Source organism: Hypanus sabinus, chromosome 31 (genome assembly GCF_030144855.1).
Source record: "Hypanus sabinus isolate sHypSab1 chromosome 31, sHypSab1.hap1, whole genome shotgun sequence".
In the NCBI taxonomy this organism is placed as follows: domain Eukaryota; kingdom Metazoa; phylum Chordata; class Chondrichthyes; order Myliobatiformes; family Dasyatidae; genus Hypanus; species Hypanus sabinus.
This window is the reverse complement of record NC_082736.1, coordinates 132,613-153,707: the sequence shown is the minus strand read 5'-3', so window position 1 is coordinate 153,707 and position 21,095 is coordinate 132,613. Positions and strand designations below refer to the sequence as shown.

Sequence of the window (21,095 nt, the reverse complement as noted above, 5' to 3'; positions counted from 1 at the left end):
TTCCCTCCCCCACCTCCCTCACTCCCGGTCTCACCTATCACTTCCAGCCCCCCCACTCGGTCTCACCTATCACTTCCCTCCCCCACCTCCCTCACTCCTGGTCTCACCTATCACTTCCCTCTCCCACCTCCCTCACTCCTGGTCTCACCTCCCTCTCCCACCTCCCTCTCTCCTGGTCTCACCTATCACTTCCCTCCCCCACCTCCCTCTCTCCTGGTCTCACCTATCACTTCCCTCCCCCACCTCCCTCTCCTCTGGTCTCACCTATCACTTCCCTCCCCCACCTCCCTCTCTCCTGGTCTCACCTATCACTTCCCTCTCCCACCTCCCTCACTCCTGGTCTCACCTCCCTCTCCCACCTCCCTCTCTCCTGGTCTCACCTATCACTTCCCTCTCCCACCTCCCTCTCTCCCGGTCTCACCTATCACTTCCCTCCCCCACCTCCCTCTCTCCTGGTCTCACCTATCACTTCCCTCCCCCACCTCCCTCACTCCCGGTCTCACCTATCACTTCCCTCCCCCACCTCCCTTACTCCCGGTCTCACCTATCACTTCCCTCCCCCACCTCCCTCTCTCCTGGTCTCACCTATCACTTCCCTCCCCCACCTCCCTCACTCCCGGTCTCACCTATCACTTCCCTCCCCCACCTCTCTTACTCCCGGTCTCACCTATCACTTCCCTCCCCCACCTCCCTCTCTCCTGGTCTCACCTATCACTTCCCTCCCCCACCTCCCTCTCCTCTGGTCTCACCTATCACTTCCCTCCCCCACCTCCCTCTCTCCTGGTCTCACCTATCACTTCCCTCCCTCACCTCCCTCACTCCCGGTCTCACCTATCACTTCCCTCCCCCACCTCCCTCTCTCCTGGTCTCACCTATCACTTCCCTCCCCCACCTCCCTCTCCTCTGGTCTCACCTATCACTTCCCTCCCCCACCTCCCTCTCCTCTGGTCTCACCTATCACTTCCCTCCCGCACCTCCCTCTCTCCCGGTCTCACCTATCACTTCCCTCCCCCACCTCCCTCACTCCTGGTCTCACCTATCACTTCCCTCCCCCACCTCCCTCTCTCCCGGTCTCACCTATCACTTCCCTCCCCCACCTCCCTCACTCCCGGTCTCACCTATCACTTCCCTCCCCCACCTCCCTCTCTCCTGGTCTCACCTATCACTTCCCTCCCCCACCTCCCTCTCTCCCGGTCTCACCTATCACTTCCCTCCCCCACCTCCCTCTCTCCTGGTCTCACCTATCACTTCCCTCCCCCACCTCCCTCACTCCCGGTCTCACCTATCACTTCCCTCCCCCACCTCCCTCTCTCCTGGTCTCACCTATCACTTCCCTCCCCCACCTCCCTCACTCCCGGTCTCACCTATCACTTCCCTCCCCCAACTCCCTCTCTCCCGGTCTCACCTATCACTTCCCTCCCCCACCTCCCTCACTCCCGGTCTCACCTATCACTTCCCTCCCCCACCTCCCTCACTCCTGGTCTCACCTATCACTTCCCTCCCCCACCTCCCTCTCCTCTGGTCTCACCTATCACTTCCCTCCCCCACCTCCCTCTCCTCTGGTCTCACCTATCACTTCCCTCCCCCACCTCCCTCTCTCCTGGTCTCACCTATCACTTCCCTCCCCCACCTCCCTCTCTCCTGGTCTCACCTATCACTTCCCTCCCCCACCTCCCTCTCTCCCGGTCTCACCTATCACTTCCCTCCCTCACCTCGCTCTCTCCTGGTCTCACCTATCACTTCCCTCCCCCACCTCCCTCTCTCCCGGTCTCACCTATCACTTCCCTCCCCCATCTCCCTCTCTCCCGGTCTCACCTATCACTTCCCTCCCCCGCCTCCCTCTCTCCTGGTCTCACCTATCACTTCCCTCCCCACCTCCCTCTCCTCTGGTCTCACCTATCACTTCCCTCCCCCACCTCCCTCTCCTCCTGGTCTCACCTATCACTTCCCTCCCCCACCTCCCTCTCTCCTGGTCTCACCTATCACTTCCCTCCCCCACCTCCCTCTCTCCTGGTCTCACCTATCACTTCCCTCCCCCACCTCCCTCTCCTCTGGTCTCACCTATCACTTCCCTCCCCCACCTCCCTCTCCTCTGGTCTCACCTATCACTTCCCTCCCCCACCTCCCTCTCTCCCGGTCTCACCTATCACTTCCCTCCCCCACCTCCCTCACTCCTGGTCTCACCTATCACTTCCCTCCCCCACCTCCCTCTCTCCCGGTCTCACCTATCACTTCCCTCCCCCACCTCCCTCACTCCCGGTCTCACCTATCACTTCCCTCCCCCACCTCCCTCTCTCCTGGTCTCACCTATCACTTCCCTCCCCCACCTCCCTCTCTCCCGGTCTCACCTATCACTTCCCTCCCCCACCTCCCTCTCTCCTGGTCTCACCTATCACTTCCCTCCCCACCTCCCTCTCCTCTGGTCTCACCTATCACTTCCCTCCCCCACCTCCCTCTCCTCCTGGTCTCACCTATCACTTCCCTCCCCCACCTCCCTCTCTCCTGGTCTCACCTATCACTTCCCTCCCCACCTCCCTCTCCTCTGGTCTCACCTATCACTTCCCTCCCCCACCTCCCTCTCTCCTGGTCTCACCTATCACTTCCCTCCCCCACCTCCCTCTCCTCTGGTCTCACCTATCACTTCCCTCTCCCACCTCCCTCTCTCCTGGTCTCACCTATCACTTCCCTCCCCCACCTCCCTCTCTCCTGGTCTCACCTATCACTTCCCTCCCCCACCTCCCTCTCTCCCGGTCTCACCTATCACTTCCCTCTCCCACCTCCCTCTCCTCTGGTCTCACCTATCACTTCCCTCTCCCACCTCCCTCTCTCCTGGTCTCACCTATCACTTCCCTCCCCCACCTCCCTCACTCCCGGTCTCACCTATCACTTCCCTCTCCCACCTCCCTCTCTCCTGGTCTCACCTATCACTTCCCTCCCCCACCTCCCCCACTCCCGGTCTCACCTATCACTTCCCTCCCCCACCTCCCTCTCTCCCGGTCTCACCTATCACTTCCCTCCCCCACCTCCCTCACTCCTGGTCTCACCTATCACTTCCCTCCCCCACCTCCCTCTCTCCTGGTCTCACCTATCACTTCCCTCCCCCACCTCCCTCTCTCCTGGTCTCACCTATCACTTCCCTCCCCCACCTCCCTCTCCTCCTGGTCTCACCTATCACTTCCCTCCCCCACCTCCCTCTCTCCTGGTCTCACCTATCACTTCCCTCCCCCACCTCGCTCTCTCCCGGTCTCACCTATCACTTCCCTCCCCCACCTCCCTCTCTCCTGGTCTCACCTATCACTTCCCTCCCCCACCTCCCTCTCTCCTGGTCTCACCTATCACTTCCCTCCCCCACCTCCCTCTCCTCCTGGTCTCACCTATCACTTCCCTCTCCCACCTCCCTCTCTCCTGGTCTCACCTATCACTTCCCTCCCCCACCTCGCTCTCTCCCGGTCTCACCTATCACTTCCCTCCCCCACCTCCCTCTCTCCTGGTCTCACCTATCACTTCCCTCCCCCACCTCCCTCTCTCCTGGTCTCACCTATCACTTCCCTCCCCCACCTCCCTCTCCGCTGGTCTCACCTATCACTTCCCTCCCCCACCTCCCTCTCTCCTGGTCTCACCTATCACTTCCCTCCCCCACCTCCCTCTCCTCTGGTCTCACCTATCACTTCCCTCCCCCACCTCCCTCTCCTCCTGGTCTCACCTATCACTTCCCTCCCCCACCTCCCCCACTCCCGGTCTCACCTATCACTTCCCTCCCCCACCTCCCTCACTCCCGGTCTCACCTATCACTTCCCTCCCCCACCTCCCTCTCTCCTGGTCTCACCTATCACTTCCCTCCCCCACCTCCCTCACTCCTGGTCTCACCTATCACTTCCCTCCCCCACCTCCCTCTCTCCTGGTCTCACCTATCACTTCCCTCCCCCACCTCCCTCTCTCCTGGTCTCACCTATCACTTCCCTCCCCCACCTCCCTCTCCGCTGGTCTCACCTATCACTTCCCTCCCCCACCTCCCTCTCTCCTGGTCTCACCTATCACTTCCCTCCCCCACCTCCCTCTCCTCTGGTCTCACCTATCACTTCCCTCCCCCACCTCCCTCTCCTCCTGGTCTCACCTATCACTTCCCTCCCCCACCTCCCTCTCCTCCTGGTCTCACCTATCACTTCCCTCCCCCACCTCCCTCTCCTCCTGGTCTCACCTATCACTTCCCTCCCCCACCTCCCTCTCTCCTGGTCTCACCTATCACTTCCCTCCCCCACCTCCCTCTCTCCTGGTCTCACCTATCACTTCCCTCCCCCACCTCCCTCTCTCCTGGTCTCACCTATCACTTCCCTCCCCCACCTCCCTCTCCTCTGGTCTCACCTATCACTTCCCTCCCCCACCTCCCTCACTACCGGTCTCACCTATCACTTCCCTCCCCCACCTCCCTCTCTCCCGGTCTCACCTATCACTTCCCTCCCCCACCTCCCTCTCTCCCGGTCTCACCTATCACTTCCCTCCCCCACCTCCCTCTCTCCCGGTCTCACCTATCACTTCCCTCCCCCACCTCCCTCTCTCCCGGTCTCACCTATCACTTCCCTCCCCCACCTCCCTCTCTCCCGGTCTCACCTATCACTTCCCTCTCCCACCTCGCTCTCTCCCGGTCTCACCTATCACTTCCCTCCCCCACCTCCCTCACTCCCGGTCTCACCTATCACTTCCCTCCCCCACCTCGCTCTCTCCTGGTCTCACCTATCACTTCCCTCCCCCACCTCCCTCACTCCCGGTCTCACCTATCACTTCCCTCCCCCACCTCCCCCACTCCCGGTCTCACCTATCACTTCCCTCCCCCACCTCCCTCTCCTCTGGTCTCACCTATCACTTCCCTCCCCCACCTCCCTCACTCCCGGTCTCACCTATCACTTCCCTCCCCCACCTCCCTCTCTCCCGGTCTCACCTATCACTTCCCTCCCCCACCTCCCTCACTCCTGGTGTCACCTATCACTTCCCTCCCCCACCTCCCTCTCTCCTGGTCTCACCTATCACTTCCCTCCCCCACCTCCCTCTCCTCTGGTCTCACCTATCACTTCCCTCCCCCACCTCCCTCTCTCCTGGTCTCACCTATCACTTCCCTCCCCCACCTCCCTCTCTCCTGGTCTCACCTATCATCTGCCAGCTTGTACACCTCCCCCCTCCCTAACTTCCCCCGTCCACTTCAGTTCCAATGAAGGGTATCGGACTGAGACCTCGACTGCTTATTCCCCTCCACAGACGCTGAGATCCCCCAGCATTGTGCATTGCTCTGGATTTCCAGCGCCTGCTGAATCCCTTGTGATCCTGGGGGCCGAGGTGGGTGGAGGTGAGGGTGGGGTGTGGTAAGTGGGAAGCGACGTAGAGAGTGTGGGGTCACTGACTGGAAGGGAAACTCGAGGCCAGGATGACGGTGAGAGGAGGAGTAAGGGGATTCGGGAGTCTGCAAACTCGGGCAGAGGTGTGGAAAGCAAATGCAACGCTGGCATTCATTTCGAGACGACTAGAATACAAAATGACGGACGTGATGTTGAGGCTTTCGAAGGCATTGGTCAGCAGCCCTGCGAGCAGATTGGCACGGAGAAGGTCTTACTGGCATTGAGGGGCATCCAGGGGCATTCACAAGAATGATTCCGGAATTAAAGACCAACTTACAAGGACTGTTTGATTTAACCATGTGTGTACTCAAAGGAGTTTAGAAGAATGAGGAGGCTTCGCACCAAAACCTCCCAGATATCAAAGGACACTGATAGAGTGGATGTGGAGAGGATGTTTCCTATAGTGGGGGAGTCTAGGACCAGAGGACACAGATGGAGTGGATGTGGAGAGGATGTTTCCTATAGTGGGGGAGTCTAGGACCAGAGGACACAGATGGAGTGGATGTGGAGAGGATGTTTCCTATAGTGGGGGAGTCTAGGACCAGAGGACACAGAGAGGGTGGATGTGGAGAGGATGTTTCGTATAGGGGGTGAGTCTAGGACCAGCGGACACAGATAGGGTGGATGTGGAGAGGATGTTTCCTATAGTGGCGGAGTCTAGGACCAGAGGACAGAGATAGAGTGGATGTGGAGAGGGTGTTTCCTATAGTGGGGGAGTCTAGGACCAGAGGACACAGATAGAGTGGATGTGGAGAGGATGTTTCCTATAGTGGGGGAGTCTAGGACCAGAGGACACAGATAGAGTGGATGTGGAGAGGATGTTTCCTATAGGGGGAGTCTAGGACCAGAGGACACAGAGTGGATGTGGAGAGGATGTTTCCTATAGTGGGGGAGTCTAGGACCAGAGGACACAGATAGAGTGGATGTGGAGAGGATGTTTCCTATAGTGGGGGAGTCTAGGACCAGAGGACACAGACAGAGTGGATGTGGAGAGGATGTTTCCTATAGTGGGGGAGTCTAGGACCAGAGGACACAGACAGAGTGGATGCGGAGAGGATGTTTCCTATAGTGGGGGAGTCTAGGACCAGAGGACACAGACAGAGTGGATGTGGAGAGGATGTTTCCTATAGGGGGAGTCTAGGACCAGAGGACACAGAGTGGATGTGGAGAGGATGTTTCCTATAGTGGGGGAGTCTAGGACCAGAGGACACAGATAGAGTGGATGTGGAGAGGATGTTTCCTATAGTGGGGGAGTCTAGGACCAGAGGACACAGACAGAGTGGATGTGGAGAGGATGTTTCCTATAGTGGGGGAGTCTAGGACCAGAGGACACAGACAGAGTGGATGCGGAGAGGATGTTTCCTATAGTGGGGGAGTCTAGGACCAGAGGACACAGACAGAGTGGATGCGGAGAGGATGTTTCCTATAGTGGGGGAGTCTAGGACCAGAGGACACAGACAGAGTGGATGCGGAGAGGATGTTTCCTATAGTGGGGGAGTCTAGGACCAGAGGACACAGACAGAGTGGATGTGGAGAGGATGTTTCCTATAGGGGGAGTCTAGGACCAGAGGACACAGAGTGGATGTGGAGAGGATGTTTCCTATAGTGGGGGAGTCTAGGACCAGAGGACACAGATAGAGTGGATGTGGAGAGGATGTTTCCTATAGTGGGGGAGTCTAGGACCAGAGGACACAGACAGAGTGGATGTGGAGAGGATGTTTCCTATAGTGGGGGAGTCTAGGACCAGAGGACACAGACAGAGTGGATGCGGAGAGGATGTTTCCTATAGTGGGGGAGTCTAGGACCAGAGGACACAGACAGAGTGGATGTGGAGAGGATGTTTCCTATAGTGGGGGAGTCTGGGACCAGAGGACACAGATAGAGTGGATGTGGAGAGGATGTTTCCTATAGTGGGGGAGTCTCGGACTAGAGGACACAGCCTCAGAATAGAAGAATGTCGCTTTGGAATAGAGTGATGAGGAATTTCTTTAGGCAGAGGTTGGTGAATCTGTGGAATTCGTTGCTACAGATGGCTGGGGAAGCCGAGACATATCTAAATCACAGCTTGGTAGGTTCTCAATCAGACAGGGTGTCACAGGTTAAAAGGTGATGGCAGGAGAATGGGGTTGAGGGGGATGATAAATGGAGCAGCAAACTCGATGGGCCGAATGACCCCTCTGCTCCTATACCTCATGGCGTTACCACACGGCAACGGGGCAGGCAGAGGTGTCCAGGAACGGGCCGAGGCCTGGGGACGTCTCCCAGAGGGAGTGGCGTTAGCCAGCCGGGAATTTGAACGCTCGTTGTCTGAGCTTTCGGCAGAATGAACCACGTCAGTTCGAAGCTGCCTTGTGCTAACGTACCTCGTGGGATCTGAAGAACTGGGACTGCAGTAGTGCCTCCTTTATGGCTTGCAGCCGCTCCAGGTATCCAGTCTGGGGAGAAAAGACACGAGACAGCCCGTCAGAAACTCCTGCTTCACAGTCTGGGTCAAGCTGTGCCGCATTCACCTTAATCCCAAGGACGTGGGAGGGCAGCTCAGGGGGTACTCTTGCCCCCTGGCAATGCAGCGGCCCGGGATCAATTCCCACTGCTGTCCGTTAGGAGTTTGCACGAGCGCGTGGGTCTCAGGCTGGAGGGGAACAGTGTGGGTGGGGCCCGAACGATGAGTCTGCACCGTGTACAGTCCATGTTGCAGAGTCCGTGATTTCGATCGCTACATGGATGGGAGGGGCTCGGAGGGCGCAGGGTTACACCGAGAGGGGAACAGTGGGGGTGGGACCCGAACGACGAGTCTACACCGTGTACAGTCCATGTTGCAGAGTCCGTGATTTCAATCGCTACATGGATGGGAGGGGCTCGGAGGGCGCAGGGTTACACCGAGAGGGGAACAGTGGGGGTGGGACCCGAACGACGAGTCTACACCGTGTACAGTCCATGTTGCAGAGTCCGTGATTTCAATCGCTACATGGATGGGAGGGGCTCGGAGGGCGCAGGGTTACACCGAGAGGGGAACAGTGGGGGTGGGACCCGAACGACGAGTCTACACCGTGTACAGTCCATGTTGCAGAGTCCGTGATTTCAATCGCTACATGGATGGGAGGGGCTCGGAGGGCGCAGGGTTACACCGAGAGGGGAACAGTGGGGGTGGGACCCGAACGACGAGTCTACACCGTGTACAGTCCATGTTGCAGAGTCCGTGATTTCAATCGCTACATGGATGGGAGGGGCTCGGAGGGCGCAGGGTTACACCGAGAGGGGAACAGTGGGGGTGGGACCCGAACGACGAGTCTGCACAATGTAGAGTCCGTGATTTCGATCGCTACACGGATGGGAGAGGCTCGGAGGGCGCAGGGTTACACCGAGAGGGGAACAGTGGGGGTGGGGCCCGAACGACGAGTCTGCACAGTGTAGAGTCCGTGATTTCGATCGCTACATGGATGGGAGGGGCTCGGAGGGCGCAGGGTTACACCGAGAGGGGAACAGTGGGGGTGGGGCCCGAACGACGAGTCTGCACAGTGTAGAGTCCGTGATTTCGATCGCTACATGGATGGGAGGGGCTCGGAGGGCGCAGGGTTACACCGAGAGGGGAACAGTGGGGGTGGGGCCCGAACGACGAGTCTGCACAGTGTAGAGTCCGTGATTTCGATCGCTACATGGATGGGAGGGGCTCGGAGGGCGCAGGGTTACACCGAGAGGGGAACAGTGGGGGTGGGGCCCGAACGACGAGTCTGCACCGTGTAGAGTCCGTGTTGCAGAGTCCGTGATTTCGATCGCTACATGGACGGGAGGGGCTCAGAGGGCGGAGGTCAATGGGACGAGGCAGACGAACACCTGAACACGGATAAGAGGGGCTGAAGGGCCTGTTTCAGAGCTCTACGATCCCAGGTGAAATGGCCGGGGAGGGGGCAATTACAACGGGGCAGGAAAGAGGGGGAGTGGCTCGCTCAGCACAGAGACTCATCGTTACAAAACTCCACAACGACAATAACACTCCACGCCCTGCCCCGGGCATCCGGACTTGTGTCGGGACACGGCTGTGGTGGGCAGATTCATAACAGGGGGATTGGATCCAAACTGCAAGTCCATTCATGTCGGCCTTGCGAGATGAAAGTAACCCCTGGGCCAAAATGAATTTGTCAAATGCTGGGATGGGAGCCAAGCGAGACTGGGAAAGCTGTCAGAACTGGCATTACTGACGCAGGCTGGGAAGCCTGGACTGCACGGGCTCGCTGTGCTGATAAAGCACTCGACAGGTATTTACAGGTATATCCCCAGAGCAGAGCATGGAATCTCCTCCAGCAACTCATTACCAGGGTGTGTCCTCCGCCGTCTCAACATGGGAACAGTACGAAACCGAACTGGACAAACTGTAACACCCTCCACACCGTCCCATCACACACTCCCGGGGTCAGACACAGAGTGACCCTCCCTCCACACCGTCCCATCACACACTCCCGGGGTCAGACACAGAGTGAATCTCCCTCCACACCGTCCCATCACACACTCCCGGGGTCAGACACAGAGTGACCCTCCCTCCACACCGTCCCATCACACACTCCCGGGGTCAGACACACAGTGAATCTCCCTCCACACCGTCCCATCACACACTCCCGGGGTCAGACACACAGTGAATCTCCCTCCACACCGTCCCATCACACACTCCCGGGGTCAGACACAGAGTGAATCTCCCTCCACACCGTCCCATCACACACTCCCGGGGTCAGACACAGAGTGACCCACCCTCCACACCGTCCCATTACACACTCCCGGGGTCAGACACAGAGTGACCCTCCCTCCACACCGTCCCATCACACACTCCCGGGGTCAGACACAGAGTGAAGCTCCCTCCACACCGTCCCATCACACACTCCCGGGGTCAGACACAGAGTGAAGCTCCCTCCACACCGTCCCAACACACACTCCCGGGGTCAGATACAGAGTGACCCTCCCTCCACACCGTCCCATCACACACTCCCGGGGTCAGACACAGAGTGAATCTCCCTCCACACCGTCCCATCACACACTCCCGGGGTCAGACACAGAGTGACCCTCCCTCCACACCGTCCCATCACACACTCCCGGGGTCAGACACACAGTGAATCTCCCTCCACACCGTCCCATCACACACTCCCGGGGTCAGACACACAGTGAATCTCCCTCCACACCGTCCCATCACACACTCCCGGGGTCAGACACAGAGTGAATCTCCCTCCACACCGTCCCATCACACACTCCCGGGGTCAGACACAGAGTGACCCACCCTCCACACCGTCCCATTACACACTCCCGGGGTCAGACACAGAGTGACCCTCCCTCCACACCGTCCCATCACACACTCCCGGGGTCAGACACAGAGTGAAGCTCCCTCCACACCGTCCCATCACACACTCCCGGGGTCAGACACAGAGTGAAGCTCCCTCCACACCGTCCCAACACACACTCCCGGGGTCAGATACAGAGTGACCCTCCCTCCACACCGTCCCATCACACACTCCCGGGGTCAGACACAGAGTGACCCTCCCTCCACACCGTCCCATCACACACTCCCGGGGTCAGACACAGAGTGAAGCTCCCTCCACACCGTCCCATCACACACTCCCGGGGTCAGACACAGAGTGAAGCTCCCTCCACACCGTCCCAACACACACTCCTGGGGTCAGACACAGCGTGACCCTCCCTCCACACCGTCCCATCACACACTCCCGGGGTCAGACACAGAGTGACCCTCCCTCCACACTGTCCCATCACACGCTCCCGGGGTTAGACACAGAGTGAATCTCCCTCCACACCGTCCCATCACACACTCCCTGGGTCAGACACAGAGTGAATCTCCCTCCACATCGTCCCATTACACACTCCCGGGGTCAGACACTGAGTGAATCTCCCTCCACATCGTCCCATCACACACTCCCGGGGTCAGACACAGAGAGAATCTCCCTCCACACCGTCCCATCACACACTCCCGGGGTCAGACACAGAGTGAATCTCCCTCCACACCATCCCATCACACGCTCCCGGGGTCAGACACAGAGTGAATCTCCCTCCACACCATCCCATCACATGCTCCCGGGGTCAGACACAGAGTGAAGCTCCCTCCACACCGTCCCATCACAAACTCCCGGGGTCAGACACAGAGTGAATCCCCCTCCACACCGTCCCATCACAAACTCCCGGGGTCAGACACAGAGTGAATCTCCTTACACACCGTCCCATCACACACTCCCGGGGTCAGACACAGAGTGAATCTCCCTCCACACCGTCCCATCACACACTCCCGGGGTCAGACACAGAGTGAATCTCCCTCCACACCATCCCATCACACGCTCCCGGGGTCAGACACAGAGTGAATCTCCCTCCACACCGTCCCATCACACGCTCCCGGGGTCAGACACAGAGTGAAGCTCCCTCCACACCGTCCCATCACACACTCCCGGGGTCAAACACAGAGTGAATCTCCCTCCACACCGTCCCATCACACACTCCCGGGGTCAGACACAGAGTGACCCTCCCTCCACACCGTCCCATCACACGCTCCCGGGGTCAGACACAGAGTGACCCTCCCTCCACACCATCCCATTACACACTCCCGGGGTCAGACACAGAGTGAAGCTCCCTCCACACGGTCCCATCACACACTCCCGGGGTCAGACACAGAGTGACCCTCCCTCCACACCATCCCATCACACACTCCCGGGGTCAGACACAGAATGACCCTCCCTCCACACCGTCCCATCACACACTCCCGGGGTCAGACCAGAGTGAATCTCCCTCCACACCGTCCCATCACACACTCCCGGGGTCAGACCCAGAGTGAATCTCTCTCCACACCGTCCCATCACACACTCCCGGGGTCAGACACAGAGTGACTCTCCCTCCACACCGTCCCATCACACACTCCCGGGGTCAGACACAGAGTGACTCTCGCTCCACACCGTCCCATCACACACTCCCGGGGTCAGACACAGAGTGATCCTCCCCCCACACCGTCCCATCACACACTCGCAGAGCTGGGACAGACATGTCAGAGAAGCCGTGCAGATCTACAAAATGGTGAATGGGATCTATCGGCGAACTCCTGATCGTTTATGTATCAGTGTGTTTCAGGGGCAGATGATAAAGATGGTGGGGAGGGGTTTGGCACACACTCTCGTTACAGCGGAGAGATCGGCACAAGCTCCCGGGTCAGTTAGTGTGGGTAAATGTGATTGATGCCCACGGGCAGCCCCACCATGACGTGTCTCCCCGCTGTGCAACTCCCACTGCCCACCGGAGGCGCAGGAATGGGAAGACCCACCAGCACGCCCAGGTGTCCCTCAGTGAAACGAGTCAAGGTGGCGATGATCTGCTCCCTTGTCTTCGTCTTCTTGAAGTCTTTCAGAATCGACCCGCTCTCCATCTGCAAGGGGATTGTGACAGTCCCGTCAACACCATTCAGCCCACTGCCAGCGTGCCCCCCCCCCCCCGCGGATTGGGGGCAGATCATTTCCACCTGGGACTGCCCCACCATCCACCTGGCATAGGCACGGGGAGGGGAGGTGGTTTAGGTGCTGTACGTTCCATTGATCCTCCGCACACCCTTGGGGACGTGTCTCCTTCTGGTCCACTCCCCCCTCCCTACTGGCCCTTCCATGCTCACTGTCCCAGGGCAGGAAGGTGGGTGAAAACAGAGGCAGAGCACCAGGCTGTGCACCGTCACTGGGGCTGGGGGTGAGGAGACAGGCCAGGCTAAATGGGCCAAAGAGCCTCACGGCCATGCTAATGCCACGACCCTTACCCCCTGCTTTCACCTGATAGAGACATTAACGTCTGCTCGTCTGTCGACGTGATTAGCAATGGATTGACCCCCTCTCTTCCCATCATATGTCAGTGATTCTGATGATGGAATCAGTGGTTTTGCTGCAAAGTTTGCAGGCGAATTGTACAATCGACTTGCCACAGGGAGGGCGCTTCAGCAATCGAGAGAGTGTAGAAGAGATTCACCGAGAAGCTGCCGGGAACACCCCTGGAATCTATATGATTATGAAGGTCGGAGTTCTAGAATCTGTAAAATCACAACGGGCATGGTTCTAGAATCTGTAATATCACGACGGGCATGGTTCTAGAATCTGTAATATCACGACGGGCATGGTTCTAGAATCTGTAATATCACGACGGGCATGGTTCTAGAATCTGTAATATCACGACGGGCATGGTTCTAGAATCTGTAATATCACGACGGGCATGGTTCTAGAATCTGCAAAATCACGACGGGCATGGTTCTAGAATCTGTAATATCATGACGGGCATGGTTCTAGAATCTGTAAAATCGCGACGGGCATGGTTCTAGAATCTGTAAAATCACGACGGGCATGGTTCTAGAATTTATAACAGCACGGGGACATGGTTCCAGAATTTAGAAAATTGCAAGGACGGAGTTCTGGAACTTATTAAAAAATTATGGAGGACATAGTTCTGGAAGTTACAAAATTACAAGGGCGTTGTTCTAGAAGTTGTAAAACTACGAAAAACATTATACAAATTTGAAGACAGAATACTGAGTTAATGACAGGATTTTTAATACGAGGCTTCACATCCACAGACCCCTCAAATCTGCCGCAGAAGCTGACAGGGTGGTGTGTTGGCCTTTATTATTCATGGGATTGAGGAACGTTGCTGCTCTATTATATAATACAACGTTCCCGACAGGAAGGATGCGGAAGCTTTGGAGAGGGTGCAGAGGAGCTGCCTGGACTACAGAGCACGTCCTATGGAGACAGGCTGAGCTGCCAGGCCTTCTTCTCTTCAGAGCTCGTTCCTCTTAGGAGGATGAGAGATGATCTGATTGAGGCGTCCGTAATAACAGGCTTGGTCAGGGTGGGCAGCAGAGTCTTCTCCCCAGGGCAGGCGTGAGGGTGCAGAGTTTTAAGGTGAATGGAGGGAAGTACAGGTCAGAGTTAAGTTGTAAGTGTATGGAACACCCTGCCGGGGGTGGAGTATGAGGCAAGTCCTTTAGGGATATTTAAGAAACCCCTAAAGGGGCACATGGATGACAGAGGCCGGGGAGGAGGAAAGGGTTGGATTAATTTTCGAGTAGGTTAGAAGTCCGGCACAACATCGTGGGTCGAGAGGCCTGTACTGTGCAGACAGAGATGGTCTGAATCTTTCTCCCCCAGAGTAGGGGCACAGGTTTAGGGTAAGGGGGTACCTGAGGGGTATATGGAAGAGAAAGGTTTAGAGGGATACAGGTGAACAGGACCTCTGGGTCAGCATGGAAGAATGGGCCAAAGAGCCTGCATGCCAATAACTCGTGCCAGTCCCGGCAGATCCCATCAGACAGGAGGGAGATGCCGGTGCCACCAGTGCGTTCAGCCCGCGGGGCCCGTACCGTGATGCCCTCGATGCGGAAGCCGAGGGTGGCGGTGGAGCTGAGGGTCTCTCTCCACTGCATGTAGCGAGGCTTGGTGATGGCTCCCTGCTGGTGCTCCTCTGGTGTGGGGGCTGACGGGTCCACCTTGGTCATCTTCTGGTACATGTCCTTGCGGAGGGTCAGCTGTAGCCGAGCTTTCGTCAGCTCCTCCTCCAGGTAGGTCCTGAGGGGAGGGGAAGAGGCTCCTGTGAGTGAGGGGCGAGGAAGATCAGGGGCCCGCCGGACTTGGACGAGTGTCCATTGGAGCTCGCTGTGCCGCAGTCAGTGCCGTCGTGCGTCAGCAACGGGGCAGAGCTGGTGAGCGGGGAGGGGTGAGCGGGGAGGGGCCCTCGCTGTGCCGCAGTCAGTGCTGTCGTGCGTCAGCAACGGGGCAGAGCGGGGAGGGGCCCTCGCTGTGCCGCAGTCAGTGCTGTCGTGCGTCAGCAACGGGGCAGAGCTGGTGAGCGGGGAGGGGCCCTCGCTGTGCCGCAGTCAGTGCTGTCGTGCGTCAGCAACGGGGCAGAGCTGGTGAGCGGGGAGGGGTGAGCGGGGAGGGGCCCTCGCTGTGCCGCAGTCAGTGCTGTCGTGCGTCAGCAACGGGGCAGAGCGGGGAGGGGCCCTCGCTGTGCCGCAGTCAGTGCTGTCGTGCGTCAGCAACGGGGCAGAGCTGGTGAGCGGGGAGGGGCCCTCGCTGTGCCGCAGTCAGTGCCGTCGTGCGTCAGCAACGGGGCAGAGCTGGTGAGCGGGGAGGGGGCCCTCGCTGTGCCGCAGTCAGTGCTGTCGTGCGTCAGCAACGGGGCAGAGCTGGTGAGCGGGGAGGGGTGAGCGGGGAGGGGTGAGCGGGGAGGGGTGAGCGGGGAGGGGGCCCTCGCTGTGCCGCAGTCAGTGCCGTCGTGCGTCAGCAACGGGGCAGAGCTGGTGAGCGGGGAGGGGTGAGCGGGGAGGGGCCCTCGCTGTGCCGCAGTCAGTGCCGTCGTGCGTCAGCAACGGGGCAGAGCTGGTGAGCGGGGAGGGGTGAGCGGGGAGGGGTGAGCGGGGAGGGGTGAGCGGGGAGGGGTGAGCGGGGAGGGGGGAGGGGTGAGCGGGGAGGGGCCCTCGCTGTGCCGCAGTCAGTGCCGTCGTGCGTCAGCAACGGGGCAGAGCGGGTGAGCGGGGAGGGGCCCTCGCTGTGCCGCAGTCAGTGCTGTCGTGCGTCAGCAACGGGGCAGAACGGGTGAGCGGGGAGGGGCCCTCGCTGTGCCGCAGTCAGTGCTGTCGTGCGTCAGCAACGGGGCAGAGCCGGTGAGCGGGGAGGGGGCCCTCGCTGTGCCGCAGTCAGTGCTGTCGTGCGTCAGCAACGGGGCAGAGCGGGTGAGCGGGGAGGGGCCCTCGCTGTGCCACAGTCAGTGCCGTCGTGCGTCAGCAACGGGGCAGAGCGGTGTGAGCGGGGAGGGGCCCTCGCTGTGCCACAGTCAGTGCCGTCGTGCGTCAGCAACGGGGCAGAGCTGGTGAGCGGGGAGGGGCCCTCGCTGTGCCGCAGTCAGTGCCGTCGTGCGTCAGCAACGGGGCAGAGCGGGGAGGGGTGAGCGGGGAGGGGGCCCTCGCTGTGCCGCAGTCAGTGCTGTCGTGCGTCAGCAAAGGGGCAGAGCGGGGAGGGGTGAGCGGGGAGGGGGCCCTCGCTGTGCCACAGTCAGTGCCGTCGTGCGTCAGCAACGGGGCAGAGCTGGTGAGCGGGGAGGGGCCCTCGCTGTGCCGCAGTCAGTGCTGTCGTGCGTCAGCAACGGGGCAGAGCCGGTGAGCGGGGAGGGGGCCCTCGCTGTGCCGCAGTCAGTGCTGTCATGCATCAGCAACGGGGCAGAGCGGGGAGGGGTGAGCGGGGAGGGGTGAGCGGGGAGGGGGCCCTCGCTGTGCCGCAGTCAGTATCGTCGTGCGTCAGCAACGGGGCAGAGCTGGTGAGCGGGGAGGGGGCCCTCGCTGTGCCGCAGTCAGTGCCGTCGTGCGTCAGCAACGGGGCAGAGCGGGGAGGGGTGAGCGGGGAGGGGCCCTCGCTGTGCCGCAGTCAGTGCCGTCGTGCGTCAGCAACGGGGCAGAGCTGGTGAGCGGGGAGGGGGCCCTCGCTGTTCAAGGCCGGGGCTCGGTGATGGGATGGGATAAGCAGCGTGTCCGACGGCGTCCGTGCGTGTCATAAGCTTACGAGAGGCAACAATTTTTCTCCAGGGTTGAAATTTCCAGTACCAAAGGGCAGGGACTGAAGGTGAGAAGGGGAAAGTTGAAAAGAGATGTGTGAGTAAAGTGTTGTTCAGTGTGTGGGCATTGCCGGGGTGACAGAGGGGGTAGATACCAAACAGCCCTTGGTTAGGCACTGGGGCGGATATGGATGTTGTGTAGGCACAAGAGATTACTTTAGTTAGGTTACTAGCTAACTTACTAGTTTAGTTAACGGGGCAAAGGGACTGTTCTCCTGTTCTGTTTTCTGACTTGGGAGCCAATAACAGTTCAGAACTTCCACAACAGCAACATGATTGGCTAGTGGGCTGTGGCCAATGGGAGCCCTTCATTTCTGTGACTTCTGGAAGTGGACATAACGTGGGGAATCAGGGATTAGAAGCATTTCCAGGGCTGCCCCTGCCACGCCAGAGTGAGGAGGTGTTCGAATCCCCACTCCCCTCCATCTGCCGGCAGAGGTTTCAGACTGAGGACGACCGCGGATGTCAGCGGGACTTCAACTCAGATAAGTGCCAAATTATTAACTCAGGGCAGGAATGGAGAGTGGAAAGTCCGGGCCCTGGAGGCAGCAGCAGAGCGGACATTACGAAGCTGACGGCGGTCTACTGCACACGGAGGACTGTGTGCTATCCTGGGCGCCAGGCTGTCAGAGGGACATCATTAAATCGCGCGGGGTGGGGGGGGGGGGGGTTTGAGTTGTCAAGAGAGACGAGGGCAGGCTGGGCCTGTTCTCCCTGGGGGTGGAGGAGGCCAAGGGGTGACCTTTGAGAGGCCGGTGGGGAGGTTGTCACCCTTTTCCCCAAGGTAGAGGAGTCTAAAACTAGAGGGCAGATGTCCCAGAACGGGGGGAACCATTTACAGGCAACTCCATCCACACAGAGGTGGGGAAAGAGGAACAATTACAAGACACTTCAGCAGCTTCATGGACAGGACAGGCTGAGAGAGGTACAGGTGTAGCTTGGTCGCACAGCGGTTCCCAGGACAGGGTTGCCGGGACCATCTCCGTGTCACCCCGCGACTTTCCTCCAAGTCCTGAATTGATCTTGTAACCCGACGGCTTTGGATCGAATCAATAAAGAAACCTCAGTTTGGCCTGGCTGGGGATGCTCAGTTCCGGTCGCCTCACCACAGGAAGGATGTGGAAGCCATAGAAAGGGTGCAGAGGAGATTTACAAGGATGTTGCCTGGATTGGGGAGCGTGACTTATGAAAATAGGTTGAGTGAACTCGGCCTTTTCTCCTCGGAGTGACGGAGGATGAGAGGTGACCTGATAGAGGTGTACAGGATGATGAGAGGCAGTGATTGTGTGGATAGTTAGAGGCTTTTTCCCAGGGCTGAAATGGTTGCCACAAGAGGACACAGGTTTAAGGTGCTGGGGAGTAGGTACAGAGGAGATGTCAGGGGTAGGTTTTTTACTCAGAGAGTGGTGAGCGTGGAATGGGCTGCCGGCAACGCTGGTGGAGGTGGATACGCTAGGGTCATTTAAGAGACTTTTGGATGGGTACATGGAGCTTTGAAGAATAGAGGGCTATGGGTAAGCCTAGTAATTTCTAAAGTGAGTACATGTTCGGCACAGGATTGTGGGTGAAGGGCCTGTATTGTGCTGAGGGTTTCTATGTTTCTATGAGTCCCAGAGCTGGTCAAGGACTGAATAAGGTAGAACAGGAGCAGGCAAGGGCTGACAGCCTCAATCAAACCTGGTGTTCATTGGACCTGACTGAGCCAGGCCTCGGTCAAACCTGACCAGGGGGTCCACGGAAGCCCCTCCCACTCGCTCAGCTCACCGCACACCCATCTTGCAGTCCATGATGCAGGGAGCACTGAGACCAGCCAGGAGATCTTCCATCTGTATAAAAAGCTCCCCCTCCTTCTCCACCACGCCGTGGTAGGTGGGAACGAAGGGCTTCAGCACGTCACCCATCAGCGTCCCCAGGCAACCGCTCTCCGTCCCGCTGAACTTCTTCAGGATCAGACCTCCCTCGCTCGGCCGGAAGTGCCCTGGAGAGGGGCGGGGGTGGAGAGCAAAACATCAGAGGCTGAAACAACGTCGGCCCTCCCTCCGCCCTCCGGGACGGGGCACGCCCTCCCTCCGCCCTCGGGGACGACGCCCGCCCTCCCTCCGCCCTCGGGGACGACGCCCGCCCTCCCTCCGCCCTCCGGGACGACGCCCGCCCTCCCTCCGCCCTCCGGGATGACGCCCGCCCTCCCTCCGCCCTCCGGGACGAGGCACGCCCTCCCTCCGCCCTCGGGGACGACGCCCGCCCTCCCTCCGCCCTCCGGGACGAGGCACGCCCTCCCTCCGCCCTCCGGAACGAGGCACGCCCTCCCTCCGCCCTTGGGGACGATGCCCGCCCTCCCTCCGCGACGAGGCACGCCCTCGGGGACGACGCCCGCCCTCCCTCCGCCCTCGGGGACGACGCCCGCCCTCCCTCCGCCCTCCGGGACGAGGCACGCCCTCCCTCCGCCCTCGGGGACGACGCCCGCCCTCCCTCCGCCCTCCGGGACGAGGCACGCCCTCGGGGACGACGCCCGCCCTCCCTCCGCCCTTGGGGACGATGCCCGCCCTCCCTCCGCCCTCGGGGACGACGCCCGCCCTCCCTCCGCCCTCCGGGACGAGGCACGCCCTCCCTCCGCCCTCCGGGACGAGGCACGCCCTCCCTCCGCCCTCGGGGACGACGCCCGCCCTCCCTCCGCCCTCCGGGACGAGGCACGCCCTCCCTCTGCCCTCGGGGACGACGCCCGCCCTCCCTCCGCCCTCCGGGACGAGGCACGCCCTCGGGGACGACGCCCACCCTCCCTCCGCCCTCCGGGACGACGCCCGCCCTCCCTCCGCCCTCCGGGACGAGGCACGCCCTCGGGGACGACGCCCGCCCTCCATCCGCGATCAGTGAAGCTCCCCTCAGCTGCCTCGGCCTGCCTGAGTGCCCGGCACATGGTAGAAATGCACAGGACGATCCCTGAGCAATGACCGGATCCTCGACAACCCGGGGGGGGGGGTCAGGGGAAGATGGGGAGGGGGAAAGAGGTAAAAAGGAAGGAGAGGGGAGGGAAGCAAGCCAGGAAGGGGGGACACACACAGGAACAAAGACACGGCATGGACCGCACCCCACTCCTTAGTGGTTCATGGGAGAGAATTCCACAGATTCATTCCCTTCATCTCTGTTTTAGATAGACATCCTTGTATTCCGAGGATATAGCCTTTTCTCCGAGACGCCCCCACTATAGGAAACATCCTCTCCACATCCACTCTATCTGTGTCCTCTGGTCCTAGACTCCCCCACTATCGGAAACATCCTCTCCACATCCACTCTGGTCCTAGACTCTCCCACTATAGGAAACATCCTCTCCACATCCACTCTATCTGTGTCCTCTGGTCCTAGACTCCCCCACTATAGGAAACATCCTCTCCACATCCACTCTCTCTGTGTCCTCTGGTCCTAGACTCCCCCACCATAGGAAACATCCTCTCCACATCCACTCTATCTGTGTCCTCTGGTCCTAGACTCCCCCACTACAGGAAACATCCTCTCCACATCCACTCTGTCTGTGTCCTCTAGTCCTAGACTCCCACACTATAGGAAACATCCTCTCCACATCCACTCTATCTGTGTCCTCTGGTCCTAGACTCCCCCACTATAGGAAACATCCTCTCCACATCCACTCTATCTGTGTCCTCTGGTCCTAGACTCCCCCACTACAGGAAACATCCTCTCCACATCCACTCTATCTGTGTCCTCTGGTCCTAGACTCCCCCACTACAGGAAACATCCTCTCCACATCCACTCTATCTGTGTCCTCTGGTCCTAGACTCCCCCACTATAGGAAACATCCTCTCCACATCCACTCTATCTGTGTCCTCTGGTCCTAGACTCCCCCACTGTAGAGAACAAACTCTCAAGGGACACATACGCCCTACCCTGAGTGCATTCACTCTGTGTTCTCACCCTCGTGTCCTGCCAGCTGCACCCAGGAGTTTGATCTGCGGAAAGTCCAGTGCATGGCCGTGAAAAAGGTCTTCCATGATTTGGTCTGGAAGAGGCAGGAGGGGGAGAACCAGGGTCACATTCAACGTCATGAACACAGCTCCCGGCAATCGGCAATCACCGAGAGCGGCT

At 59.5% G+C, this 21,095-nt stretch overlaps 1 protein-coding gene across 1 annotated transcript in view; it reads right to left on the bottom strand.

The window, feature by feature from the left end:
- LOC132383721 (inositol-trisphosphate 3-kinase A-like) overlaps positions 1-21,095 on the bottom strand; it is a 71,664-nt gene that overhangs the window by 1,946 nt on the left and 48,623 nt on the right. Inside the window, exons 2-6 of the mRNA XM_059954909.1 lie at positions 20,925-21,009; positions 18,765-18,978; positions 14,755-14,959; positions 12,685-12,786; positions 7,751-7,822 (exon numbers count right to left, since the gene is read on the bottom strand). Of these exons, the coding sequence (XP_059810892.1) occupies positions 7,751-7,822; positions 12,685-12,786; positions 14,755-14,959; positions 18,765-18,978; positions 20,925-21,009 (678 nt within the window). The remainder of the gene's footprint in view (positions 1-7,750; positions 7,823-12,684; positions 12,787-14,754; positions 14,960-18,764; positions 18,979-20,924; positions 21,010-21,095) is intronic.